General features: G+C 45.3%; 1 protein-coding gene across 6 annotated transcripts in view; it reads right to left on the reverse strand.

The window, feature by feature from the left end:
• Window positions 1-13753, reverse strand: part of MALRD1 (MAM and LDL receptor class A domain containing 1) — a 752096-nt gene that overhangs the window by 11625 nt on the left and 726718 nt on the right. For 5 of the 6 annotated variants that reach the window (XM_077154409.1, XM_077154433.1, XM_077154399.1 and 2 more), the window contains 2 exons: window positions 12375-12457; window positions 12187-12283 (listed from right to left, as the gene is read on the reverse strand). In XM_077154409.1, coding sequence (XP_077010524.1) covers window positions 12187-12283; window positions 12375-12457 — 180 coding nt within the window. Of the gene's footprint in view, window positions 1-11024; window positions 12104-12186; window positions 12284-12374; window positions 12458-13753 lie in introns of those variants that run through there. The other variant, XM_077154444.1, reaches the window with a different exon arrangement.

Genomic DNA, 13753 nt, shown 5'->3' on the forward strand with positions numbered 1-13753 from the left:
CAGTAACTACCACAATATCAAGTTTTGGTGTAGTATAAAAAGTATTTACAATACACTCCCACTTAGAGACATACATCTGTATGTGCTGAATTTTCTTCATATATTTCAATCAAAGAAACCTATTACAATAGTTTTAATGCAGAAGTAGACTTCAGAATCCATTGTATTTTTTGTTTCGGTTTGAGTGACCCTATTCCACTGCACGCTGGGAAACCAAATATAAGTAAATACTTATTTTCCTGGCTAACTTCTAATCTTCTTTCAATCGATTTTTGCTAACTGCCTTTTTCAAAAATATTTTTTCTTCTTTCTTCTATGAATGTGATACATCAAGAGCCACAGTTAATAAAGCTCATTTTTCAGGAAAAGACACTATTTTTGTTCACATGTTAAATGTGAAGTTTGAACACTTCTTAGCTTTAATTTCTAATATGATCTTGATAGATAAATAAGCCCCATGAATAAAAGCTGTCTGAGATCCTCAATAATGTCTTAAAACTGCAAAGGGAAATCAAGACTGAAATGTCTGAGAGTGGCTGGTATAGGGAAAAAACGTGAAAATAATTTCATACGCAGTGATTCAAATTTTGAAGTGAAAAGCAGGTGTATGTGTGTGCATGTGTGTACAACTTAGAAAAATTTGGAAGAAGATGCATTAAAATGTTAACAATTTGTTTGCCTGGGTGGTGAGATTAAATATAATGTAAAATCCCTTTTTGGCAATTCGTCGCATTCTCCAGTTCTCTTCATCGGGTGGCTGTGTGTCAGGGCATCAGGTGGAGGTTGTATTTCTCCAGTTTGGGAAACATCCTGGGCGCTTCCCCTGTGCGAGCTCCCCCCTCCCCCCGCCCCACATCCTTGAACTTCATTTGTCTAAAAGAGAAGACCTGCTTCCCTCTTCTTCCACTCTCCCCTCCTTGCCCGAGCCCCTCCTTTGCACCCCTGCCCCTTCTCAAACCCTACCTCCTGCCACAGCACTGCCTGCCCTTCTCCCACTGGGCTGTGTGACTTCATAACTTCTGCGTCTCTCTCAGAGGCCCGACCTCATCTGCCGAGACCCCAGCCAGGCCCGAGGCCTGACGAGCCGCTGCTCTCCCTGGCACTCCACGGGCTGTGCCTGGTGGGTTTGCTGCCCGGGGGGGGGGGGGGGTGAGACCCGCGTTCCGCCCACATTCGGGTCTCCATGTGTTCACATCCCTGCAAGCAGCTCACTTCCTGCAGTACTCAAGGCCCAGCTGGATGCCTGCCACCTGTTCCCTAGGGAACACTCAGAGTGCGGTTTATGGAGGGTTGGGGTCAAAAAACGTGACTGTTCTCTAATAAGGTAAGTACAAAAACTGAAAACAGTGCTTAGAAACATTTGTAGCAATTTCACTGAGTAATTTTACATCTGTTGATGCTAAGAATAAAATATTTGCATTCATACTTTCCAACTTTTAAATGTCATTTCTTAAATACTTTGTTCATGTTATAGTTATAAAAACCATTGATCTGTCTGTGATGAATTGGGGAAAATAACGACTAGAACTGGTTCTTCACCACAAACCGATCGAGCAGCCTTCTTCAACTAAACTCTTGGGCTCCTATACGAGTAAAGCCTCACTTCCCTGGCTAATTTCTACTTTTCCTTCACTGTGTTTTTGCTGTCTACCCCTGCCCAAATATTTCCTTCTCTTCCCTTCACCCTATGAATGTGATACCTCAGTGCCCCACAGCTGGAACGAACCAGGAACTGAGTGACTTTCTGCAATCATAATGAAATGCATTTCTATGTAAATTGCTCTATATGAAAACTCACTCTAATTTTCTCATTGAATTCTCTTAGACACATAATCTGTTTGATTTAAAACTGATTACAATATTGAAGCTAATTATCATTGTTCGTGATTTCCCTTAGAAATCACCTAGCGACTTGCTTCTTTGTAAATCTTTTTAAACGGTTTCACGTTTACGACTACTGTAAGAATCTGTCTCGTTCATTACGATCGCTAAATATCCACAAATTCCTTTAAATATGCCAGATTTTGTATTTGTTAATAAATTTAGTTAAACCTCTCTTAGATCTGCGAATAAGCCATACTACTTAGTAGAAATTTGTATCAAAGCAATTATGTTACATTTTTCTCACAGTATTTTAAAACAATCGATTTAAAAACATAAAAAAGAATTTAAAGCACATGATTAAGCATCCCATGTAGATTCCATAAAAATTATCTTTCCCTGCCGAATGCCCAGTTAACCGCTCATCATGCTTTCCCACCAGGTGTCTCAGTTTTCCTGGCTGCTATGACAAATACCGCTCAGCGGGTGATGTGAACCAGGGAATTTTCTTCATAGTTTGGGAGGCCAGAGGCCAGCGTGGATGTATCATCATCGGGCCTGCCCCTCGAGTCTGCTGTGAACCCTGCTGGCCCTCTTGGGGTCCCCAGCTTGCGCCCTACTCATCCCCTGCACCCCCTCCCCAACCTCAGCTGTCTGCTCTTCTTGAGGCTTCCCTGCCTCTGGTTTCTGGTTTCTTCTTTTTACGAGGCCTGCAGTGCACTGGATCAAGGCCCACCCTGGGTCAGCTGGCCACACTGTCTAAAAATAGCATCTTCATAAGGTCCTGTTCTAGACAGGCTCACACCCATGCACCGCGGGTTCAGACTGCGAATGCACCCATGTAGGGCACAGGATTCAGCCCGCCACGCCTGACGTGCACTTCACTCGCACGTGCTGTGCCATTCTCTGCCAGGCTGGGCATTTATACCACCCTGCTATCGTCGTGGGGCAGCCTGGTGACTGTGCTCCTCTGGGGGTATCAGCCCACGTGCCCGGATTTGCAGATGCAGCAGCTCTCTGCAGACCCTCCCTCGGCCCCCACGTATGTTCCTCATGCCCAAAGCACAGCCTGTGCACCTTCACCTGTGTGCCTTCACCTGGCGCCCTCACCTGTGGACCCTCACCTGCATGCCCTTACCTGCGCCCCTCACCTGCACCCCTCACCTGCGCCCCTCACCTATGCGTACTCACCTCTGTTTCCCCACTGCTTCTGCAGAGTGACCGCCTATGTTCAGCATGTGCTTATTACAGAGAGGAAGCACTTGCCTTAACATGTTCCTCCACTAGGGTGCAAATGTTCATTTACATTCCCGGCCCCTGATGCAGTGCCCGGCACCTCACAGGTGATTAATGGGGCACCTGCACAGGGGCTCTTGTGTTCCTCAAGCATTGAGTCCTGACAAATTGAACGTAACCTGATTTTGTCTAATCAAATAATATTTTAAATCATTGGGGCATTTAAAGAAATACAGCTTGAGAAAGATACACGAAATACTACGTTTCTCTGATTAACGCGGATCTTTTTTTCAAAGATGAAAATCAGCTGGAGTTTAAAGGGCTGCTGTCATTTCTCCCTTGATTCATTAGTGAGCTTGAAATTCCAACACAACAAACAAATCGGTGAAGCTGCAGGAGTGTCCCCAAGGATGTCGTTAAGGAGGATTGATGTGAAAGAGGATTTAAAGCAAAAAGATCTTTGTTATCAGGAAGATAACAAAGTCACCACTGAAGAAAAAATAAGAATGAGGATATTCCTCACCTGGGACAACAGTTTCCCTTCTTTCTCCAGCTAAAGTTGAGGAGCGTGTTTGCTCCATGCCATGTGCCATGGCGAAGCTCTTTGATTTACTAATAATTCACAGCTTACGTGAGCATCTTCTGGGCCTTCCTTATTTAGGAAGGGCCCCTCTTTCAAGGAGCAACTCTTTGATTTTCCTACAATATATTTATCTTACTCTGCGTGCTTGGATACAGGGAAGCAAATACAACTTAGAAATGTGTTGCAGATGGAAGTGCTGTCTTCTTGCAGTATTTGATCTACAGAGAGCACAGAGAAAATCTTTGCTCATTCCCTGGAGGATTATAGTGACAAAAGGCTGTCATCAGACAAAATGAGGAGGGCCCAGCTGTGATGCAGTCCAGTGGCCTTTGCATGCTTACATAGACTTAGGTTCACCACTACTTGTGTCTACGGCAGTTTGAATCATGTACCCCAACAAAAGACTTCTTAACCTCACCGCCCCGTCCCGTGGGTGTGAAGCCACTTGTAAATAGTATCTGAGCATGGAAAGCTGAGTCAGGGTGTGGACTCACTGGTGAATAGGAGCTTCTGAAAGCCTACTTAGGTGTGACCTGCTGGTTCAGGGAGAGACTTTCTCCATATTCCTGCAGGCCACGTAGAAGCCAGACGTCAGAGGAAGGGGCACTGCTGTGGGGCAGAGGGCGGCAGAAGATGCCCACCCTGGGATGAACCTGGCCTTACCGACACCTTGTTCTGGGATTTCTCACCTTCACAGCCCTGCAACAATAAATACTCTGATAAAATAAGACCAAGTTCAATAACAGCAGATCTAATACAGCCTGGGATAGCTAGCAACGACATTTACACACATGCAGACCACACAGCCGCACTGGGGGCTCTAGTGTTACTCAAGTGTCCTGTTCCTGACAAATTGCACGTAATTTGATTTTGAATAATCAAACAATATCTTAAAGGATCAGGGCAGTTGTTATACAGGCTATTTAGTAAAACAAAATACTTATGAAATTCATGTCAAAATTCTAATTTTGGTTCTTTGGGGAGAAACACAAATACTGCTTTGTAGGAAAGTTTGTCTCTATAATCATTTGGAAATGACTTCTGTAGGGAAAATAGAAAGAGAGTAATAACACTCTTAAAAGTAAAGTTGGGATTTTGCTTGTCAGGTGCCAGGCACTGCCTTCCAGAAATGTCCAGGCAAAATCCATCTTGCACACGGTAATCCGGGGTAAGGGGTCTAGTGTGAGTACAGTATTAAGCAGATCACAGTCATTCTCTTGACCAATTTCAGTTTGCTGCCTTCCTGCAAGGCCAGCTTTTCGATGCTCAGCTCCTCCCCTAGCTGAGTTTGGAGACCCCCCTCTCCGTCTTTCACAGTCTAGATTCAACTTCGTGGTTGTGGACTTATTCGGTGGCCCATCATGGAGGCCTGCAGTGATCTGCCCGGTTCTGGGCTACGCTGGGCATGCGAGCAGGCTTCATTGCATAATCCTTTAGATTTGCTTTCGGCATCCACAGAATGGGAGAAAGACCAGCCAGGCTTGCAGAACTTCTCCAATAATAAATAGCATGAGCTCTGTTTTTGGAGCCATTGTGAAGCTCACATGGGTAAATCCTGGATCATTAAGGCCAAGTAAGGTATTGCTTTGGGATATAAAATGTTCATTTTGGTTCATGAGAAAGAAAAAAAAACTGCTCTATTGTTGACTGGCTGAGACGTGAGATTTATTTGTTTATTGAAATGCTGTTGGCTGAGCTTCGGGATTCTTAGGGAGTCTCCTGTCTGGTCGCTTGCCGTCTCTTGTGGGGACCTCAAGCCACAGCTGCTGTGCGGCACGGAGACCCACCTGGGAAGAAAGCGCTTCTGCAGCCCAGAGTTTCCTTCTGCCCCAGGCAATCGGGAAGGTTCTCAGGGGACACGAGCTTTGGGATGGCCTTTGAAAATGTCTTTTCTTTTTATATTTTAGTTTTATGGTGAAGGGAGAAGTAACCTGACATCTTCCAGAGTCTTTTTTCATCTTCTGACGAATAAATCCTTCAGGGCCACAATTATTCTGGAAAGATGGAAGCTCTCCTCACTCGTACATCTCGAAATGTTCACCCCTCTGAGCCTCAATGCCGAGACCTGGACACGCCATTGCAGATCTGCAGATTCCAGACACCTGATGACTTGTCTGCAGCTGGTGTTAGTTATGAATGTGTGATACAAGGAGCAGGAGAGACAGAAGATGCTGTGCCAGTTTCTCGGGATTTATCAGCAAGTAGAACTACTACGGCGCGGTGAGTCCCAGACCCTGCTGGCTTCAACCATCTGTCAGTTTCGTGGTCGAGCTCATCAGATCCACCAAGGCTCGGTCTTCTCTTGATGCGTAAGATAGATACATTTTTATTTTTAAAATGAGCATGACCTCTTTCCTGAAACTGTAATGCAAAATTAAAAGCAGGACTTTGCTTAGTCAAATTAAAGGTATCCCAAAGACTGCAGAGCCAATTTACCACTAGGAGCTCCTGAGGCCCCCTAAGAACCAAGATCAACGCTCTAACTGAATCCTGAAATAACAAAGTTGGGAGAGAACTTTAAAAGAATGTAATTTATTGTTTCCCATTACATATAGGTGAAAACTCAATTTTAAGAAAGAGTAATTCAGTTATAGGCAATCGTATTTTACGTTTATGATTCCATTTTATATTAAGGGTGTAACAGCCAAATATGTAAAAGTCACCTCAAACCTGTAATTTCGTGAATATTATTGCTTATAAGAGGCCAATGTATAAAAAAAATTTTTTAAATATTTCCATTTAAAACAAAGTAGCGGTAAGCACAATCGACAGTCGTGGCTTGGATTGCGAAGGTGGCCTCGAAGGGACAGACGCTTAAAGGCCCTGATTGCCCACCCTCATCCCACAGGGAATGGGGAAACCTCGTCCTCTCCCCGTGTCCTCTCCTCTCTCCACCTCCCGGCCCGGCCCCTGCCCGCGGTGCTGCCAGCCCTCCCCGGGAGCGGCCTGGGAGTCCGGGCTGACGGGGTCCTTCTGCCTCAAGGCGCCCTCCCGTGGGTTCCGGGGGGGCCCAGGGAAGCCGCTCCCTGCCCCCCCCAGGCTGGAGCATTTCAGGAGCGTGGGATAAAGCTGGGCCCAGAATGCAGGGGGGCTGGCAGCGGCAGGGCAGACCCCTCCCCACCCCAGGCGGGGGCGGGGCTGGAGGGTCCCCGGGCCACGCGGGGCTCCCAAGGCGCCTGCAACCTTTACAGCACCACAGCCAGGGCCAGTGGAGGGGGCGCTGGGCACCTCCTCGTCCTCTTCCTCCACCTGCCCAAACCTCAGGCTCACCTCAGAAAGAGCCCTGGGCCCACCTCACCCCACTCTGAGTGGGGGGCACACGGTGGGGGGCGGGATGGTCCAGGGAGGAGGGAATATGTGCTTGGTTAGGGGCAAACAATCTTTTCTTTGGAGGACAAGCAAACAAGGGTGCAGGACTCAGGGAAACGCGCCAGGCAGCAGCCTGCTGGGGCCTCTAAAAGAGAAAAATCAGAGGCAAGAGCTATGCGTGGCCCAGTCTGTGTTTATGGGGGACATTTTGAAGCCCTGCTCTCGCTTGGGTCTTTGTCTCACAGTCTCTGCACTGGGGGACGGGGACGGGGGATGCGGCTTCCTGGCATGCACACGTCCTGGGTGCGTGCTGGTTGGGGGAGGAAGTGCTGGCAAGCAGCGTCAGGCCACCTGTGTCAAGCTGCTGGGGACTCCGGTTCTGAGCTCAGAGCACGCGCACTAGTGACACTCTAGGTGCAAAAGCAGCTGATTGCCTCCAGGTGTGGAGGGAGCATGGTTTCGACTTTTGCTGGCATAAATACATTCATTGCTGGGTCCAGTTGGGTTTATTCAGGAATCTCAGATTGGAAGAGGAGCTCCACTGCTGTCTCAAAGCTCTGCATTGTCATGCAAAGCTTGTCCAGTGGGAGAGAGCCTGGGAGAGAGAGAGCGGTATGGCAGCGTGGGACCTGATTTGGGGCCAGGCCTCGTTCCAGAACTTGAAACATCAGGAGCTCCTGGACAAGCCCAGGGAGTTCTAGATAGCTGTGCCCGGATTTGGATTCTCTGTCTTAGCAGAAATATAGACAAAAATCTTTCTCTTGATCATTCTTTCCTCCCATTTTACCCCCAAATTAGTTGGGGGTACATTTCTGTCATCACACTCAGCATATACAAATGTTTATTATGACTGAGTACCAGGAAGCAGGGGCCTTATATCTTTGTGCCTCTTCAAGACTTACCCAGAGCAAATCCTAATACGGGTTGCGGACTTGGATGACAGGATTTGCTCCGAATCACATTTAGTTCGTACAGATTCCCACGCAGCCTCTCTCTGCTGTAGCTCTTGCTTACTGACAAGTCTTTGAACTATCTGAGACATTCTATGTCTAAACTTTTCAAACAAATTCTCACATGGACATATCTCATTTCTCCATATAATTAAGTAAAATACATCTGTATATTTTTAACTCTTTTAGTTTAGTTTTAAATTAGCATGCTTCCTCAGGAGTAAGTGCTACAATGCAGGGTAATAAACAATTATTTATCAACAATCTTTTCTCCTTTGAAAGATTATATAGTCTACAATAGGCAAGCAAGGGTCTAATGTGGCTTCAGGGAAGGTAAGAGTAAATGGTCCGCCAACAGTTCCGTGCCCTTCAATCCTGAGTTCCAGGCATAGATTTGATGCCCACATCTAATTTCTATAACTCAAATCAACTCCAGCAGGCTGCTGTATTTGCTGCTTCTTCTAAAGTCTCAAGAGTGAAAGCTGGATGGATTTTGGGCCCTGCGGGTGGGGACAGTGGCTGCCCTTTGGAAGCCTTTCAGGATGACCCCCTCCTTGGCCCTGCCCACCACCATGGCTGGGTGGATGGCCTCCTCCAGACCGGCCATCCTACGGGCCCCTGCCAGCCCTGCATCTCATCCTTGTTTGATTTGGCCAGAAATGGGAACTTGAGCCAAACCAGGCTTCATTTGGAATATGGGACTGGGCAAAAGGAGAACGATTTAATCTCTCCATGTATCTGCCTGACACATCCGTTCTCCAGGCACCAGCGTTTTGTTGTAGGGACACGGGGAGGGGAGAGAAGTCTGCACAGGGAGAACAACAGTACCGAGAAGCCAAGAGCAGCCGAGCTGAGAGGCAGGAGGCCCTTCCGCTGGGCCCAGGTTTCCTTTCCCTGACCTCGTGCATTCCTATCCCTGAGCATATAGACATCCCCTGTCTTTATACTAAATTCCTTATTCTGATTAGACCAGCCTGAGTTGCTTTTTGTTCCCTGCACTCAAAGTGTTCTCGCTAAAACATTAGGTGGCAAGTAGCCAACTGAAGGGTCATAGAAGGTATAATCAAATCCAGGAAACCCAATCTCTGAAAACAACTTCAAGAGGCTTGTTCCTTGCTTAGTATTATCTGAGAATACAGCGTTCCATCATACGTTTTTAAATGCTTAACAAAACACGTTTTCTTTCAAGTCACTAAAGGGCCCCTTATGCTACAAATTCTTTTTATAAAATCTAATGAAATATCTTAAGGTTAAGGTTTATTTGGGGAGGGTTATGAATTTCCTGTTTTCTTGAATTCCTGTATATCATTGAGTTGTGGTGTTATTTTCGAGGTGAGTCTTTGAGGATTCTTTAGTTATCGCTTAATCAAAAATTCCAACTTGCTTTACAGCTTAAATGATTTCATTCAAAAACAATTTTTTGAAATTTGATGTGCAACATGTTTACTTGAATATAATCAGTAGACAGAAACAATGTTTTTTGTGATCCTGGTTAAGTATGGATACTCTTCAATAAGGTACGGATAATATTCAATAATCATTTGTAGCATGTCAACTCTGCACAAGGGGAGACACTAGGGGTTAAAGTCAGGGACTCTGAAGCAAGTGCTGGTGCAGCATCATGGAGCAGCACATCTGAGGACTCGGCAACTATCCTGCTGAGGGGTCAGGAAATGATTTGGGTTGCTTAGCCAGGCAGGGGTGGGGGGGAGGGTGGCATTTGGTTTGGGCCCAGGAAGACTTTTCCCGAGTGTGGGGAGTAGAAGGGTGAGTGTGGTGGACAATGAAACCTGAGGGCAGCAGAGTGCCCATGCAGTATGCTTTGAGCATTTTCACTTGAGCTCTCCCTAAAACAATCCTGAGAAGCTATTCATCTCTTCTTATATCTCTAAATGAATTTCTTGTATTATAAGTTCTGTAGCTGCAAAGGATATAATTTCTGTCATATTATCTATTGTATAGGTGTTTCATGAAAGCTTGAAGTTATAAATTTAGCCCATTGAAGTTAAGGAAATGCCTGCCTCCTCACCTAAATGACAAAGCCAGAACTGGCATATACCCAGTCAGCCAAATCACACTTACTTTCCTTCTGCAAAAGCTGGAATTCATTGTTCAACTCAAACAGATATCTTAAAGTGTGTCCCACAGACAATCATATGCATTAATTGTGATTTCTAATTCTAAGGACAAGAGAAAAAGGGGTGGGGGTAGAAGAGGGCAGGATTCAGGATTCATTTCTTGACCTCTTTCAGTATTTCCAGCCCCAGATATCTTCTTATATCTTATTTTGTCACCATGAGTCCCTTTTTGGGGGGCTGTTTGCCCCACCTCCCTGGTATTTTACCCCCGAGGCAATTCATTTCAGTAAGATTCAAGACAGTTATGTGGTAAAGGGAAAAACTGTGAAAGAGGTGATTATGAAGGAGAAACAGCATTCCAGAAAAGAGTCTATGAAATCTGAGGCTCCGCCATTCTGATCCGCCTCCTGGTTCTCTGCCGTTTTCCTGCCCTTTCTCTTCTTATTTCCAAAATCTCAAAACAAAAGGCTCCACTCCCTGCACTGTCTAAAGCAAACACCATGTAAGACTGGGAACAGCAACGTCTAAGCTTTCCACCTGCTACGACGGCGTCATCCTTAAACCCTTCCATCTCAAAGTGGGCACCAAGACACGGAAGCGATGGGCACTAACTGATACCTCCCAGTAAGGACAAAGTGTCTAGAAAAAAATTCAGACAAGGAAGTCGAGCAAAGGGTTGAGAGCAAGGTACAGGCCTGGGGCTTGGAAAAGAACCTCAGTAAGAGAAGGATGATTTGATGCCATCAACATGGCACTTAAAACCTTGGGAATGAGTGGATTTCCCATGAGGGAAGGAAGCGGATCTAGAGGCAAACCCTGGGTACATCAAGATGGGGTGGGAAGAAGGAGAGAATGGAGACACTTAAAGGAAAAGCCAGAGAGACCAACAGAGGATGAAGAGAAGGTGGTCACATAGGGGAAGGGAAAAAGGAGCTTAGCAAAGAAAGAAGAGGAGAAGCAAAGAGGAAGGAAAGGTGAAGAGTGAAGAAGAAAGGCAGAAATAGGAGAAAGGAGGGGCCCCCTGTCAGGCTCCTTCATCGCCTCCTACTCTGCCTGAGAGGTGTCTCGGCAGCCCCACAGGCTTGGACAATGCAGTGTGAATGTGGGAGAAGGCGTGATGCTCAGGACTCATTCCTTGGTCTCTCGCTGGCTTCACTAGAACAGAATCTTATCTAGAGATGTGCTCTAGCACACAGAGTCCACTGTGAGTGGTGACTCTCACAGTGAGTGCGCCCTGTGGTTCCCACTAGATTACAGACTCCTCCAAGGACAGATGCATCTCACTCAAGTGTGCACCCACCTTATCTGGCACATCACAGACACCCAAAGGCAACTGAGGAATTAATAAGTGCATAAAACCTTCTCAGTAGTAGCAATTGAACATGCCTTGTATTTTCCCAATGAACACCATCATTCTATAATCATTTTGCCTCCATTTGATTTTTCGAGATTAGAATTTACTAAATACTGGGATTTCAGACAGAACTGGGGGGGAATGCATCAGGTGGGACATCCAAGATGACACCATAAGAATGATGAGGAGTCCTCGGGTTCTGTGACACACTGATAGTGTAGCAGATCCAAATTTCTAACCCAAACCTGGGTGTGCAAAAGATAAGGCATTTCTTCAGTTTCTTAGAACATGATGAAATCATGTTCTTGGTGAGACCTGTCTTGGTGAGAATCTGGAAAATTCAACACCTTTCAATCTGCAGCACCATGGCTGGGAGGCCTCTGAGTTACACCGGGGCCACCCTGCAGAATTCCTTCAGGTGAAGCAGGCGCTCGGGATGCGGGAACCTCTGCCTGGGACAAATGGATGGAGCCTGTCCGTGGGTGCCTGCTGCCTTCTCTGGCTGCTCTAAGATAGTGGGCCTGGTCCCTGCATGTATTTATCTGTGCAGAATGCCACATTCTCTTTCTGGGTGTCATAAAAATGTTCTTAACATAGTCTTAAAAGCAAACTTATGGCTTTTTACTAAAAACAAACAACAAAAGAATAGTGATCTACTTTGGGTTTTTACTAAAAAAAAGAATAGTGATCACCTTCGGTAGCTCCTGCTTTCTGTCCTGTAAAGAAATCCGTGGTGCCTGGAAACACTAACGTTACATGCACATATAATGGGCTGAAAGAAAAATATAGCAAATCAAACGTTTCAATTTTTTTTTCTACAATCTATGATGTCCAGTGGTCAAATGCACTGCTTACCTTGCTGGCACTTTTCTGTTGGCAAGAAAGCACAGGACAGCAATTGTGACATGAGTCACCAGGAAAGCCAAGCCAACTCCCAGCACAGCCCATAGAGCTGGAATTGCAAACCAATGGAGATGGTAAAGATGTGGTAACATTGACCAGAGAACCCAGACCCCGTGATTTCTACACACGATGTCACCTACTATTCTGAGAGTATGCGAAGTCTGCAGCAGAGGAGGGGTTAAACTTGACGTGACATCGATTTCCTTTCCATCCTGGCGCACACCTGGAAATGAGATAAAATGTCATAGTTGAGGTAAAAAGAAAAGCCTGGAAACATCTTTTACCAGAAATGTCATGGAATAAGATGATGAATGTCAATAAATAATGAGAATCCAGGAATGTAGGACATTTGGATAAAAACACAAAAATGGTAAAAATTAAATTTTGTAATTTTCATATAATTGTGTAAGATGATATTTTTTCTCAGTCTGTCCCCTTTTTGATTTTGTCAAAAAGATGAGAACTTGCTTTCCACCTCTTCCTTCCTTGTTTCCAAAAATTTTCTTGCTTTTCATCAGTGTTCAATGCTACTTTATTAATCCACTGTTCTCAGACCCAAGAGAAGCACATTTTAACAGTGAATGGCTGCAAGTCCTTCCAGGCACCAATAGGACACATTTAGGTTATAGATGAACACAAATGTAAGCCAGAGAGCATATTTATTTCTCATTACAAAAGCCTGACCCTTCAGGTGCATAGATCTGGAATTGGTGGCTAGCCTCATTGGATGCACCTGCAGAAAAATCCCTGCCCCGTCCCCCGCCCCCCCGCCCCAGGATCCTATCCCCTTGGCCTTATCTAGGACCACACAGGAGAAAATGTGCAAGTCTTGCATCCCCTCCTTTGATAAAGATGGAACCAGAACTGAATTCCCTGTGACATTCATGGTAGCCACTACAAAATGGGATTTAAAACTAGCTTTCGAAGGTGTGTTTGAAAGCTGGACAAGACTTTTTCTCTCAATCTCTCTTTTAAATTTGGAAATTTGAATTACCAATATCGATTCCTTGATGCAAACACTCAGGTTATTGATGCAAACAATCAGGTTAATGTTCAAGTCCCCTAAGATTGCCCTCCTTTCCCTAAGTAAATAATCCCTTAATAAAGTAGAAATTTTTTGATAATTTGTTGGATGTCTTTGAAATTCGAATGAAAATAAATTTAGAAATGTTGAAGTTGGAGTACATCTTTTTATTCCTTTGGTGTCTTCATATGACTGTGTAAATCCTCCAAGCAAACCCTCCAAGGCACAGAGCTGCTGCGGTCCTGGGAGAGGGGCACCTTGTTCATTCTGAGCTCATCGGGTTCTCTAGGGTTTTGAAATTGCCATTGGGTCACCGTCAACCCTCCTCACCTTAGGCAAATTGTGGATGTTTGAATAAGCCTATTGAAGAGAACAGTCTCTTCAATAAATGGTGCCTAGAGAACTGGATATCCATATGCAAAAGAATGAAAGAGGACCCGTATCTCACACCCTATACAAAAGTTAACTCAAAATGGATCAAAGATCTAAACATTA

This window comes from Tamandua tetradactyla, chromosome 1 (assembly GCF_023851605.1).
Source record: "Tamandua tetradactyla isolate mTamTet1 chromosome 1, mTamTet1.pri, whole genome shotgun sequence".
NCBI lineage: Eukaryota > Metazoa > Chordata > Mammalia > Pilosa > Myrmecophagidae > Tamandua > Tamandua tetradactyla.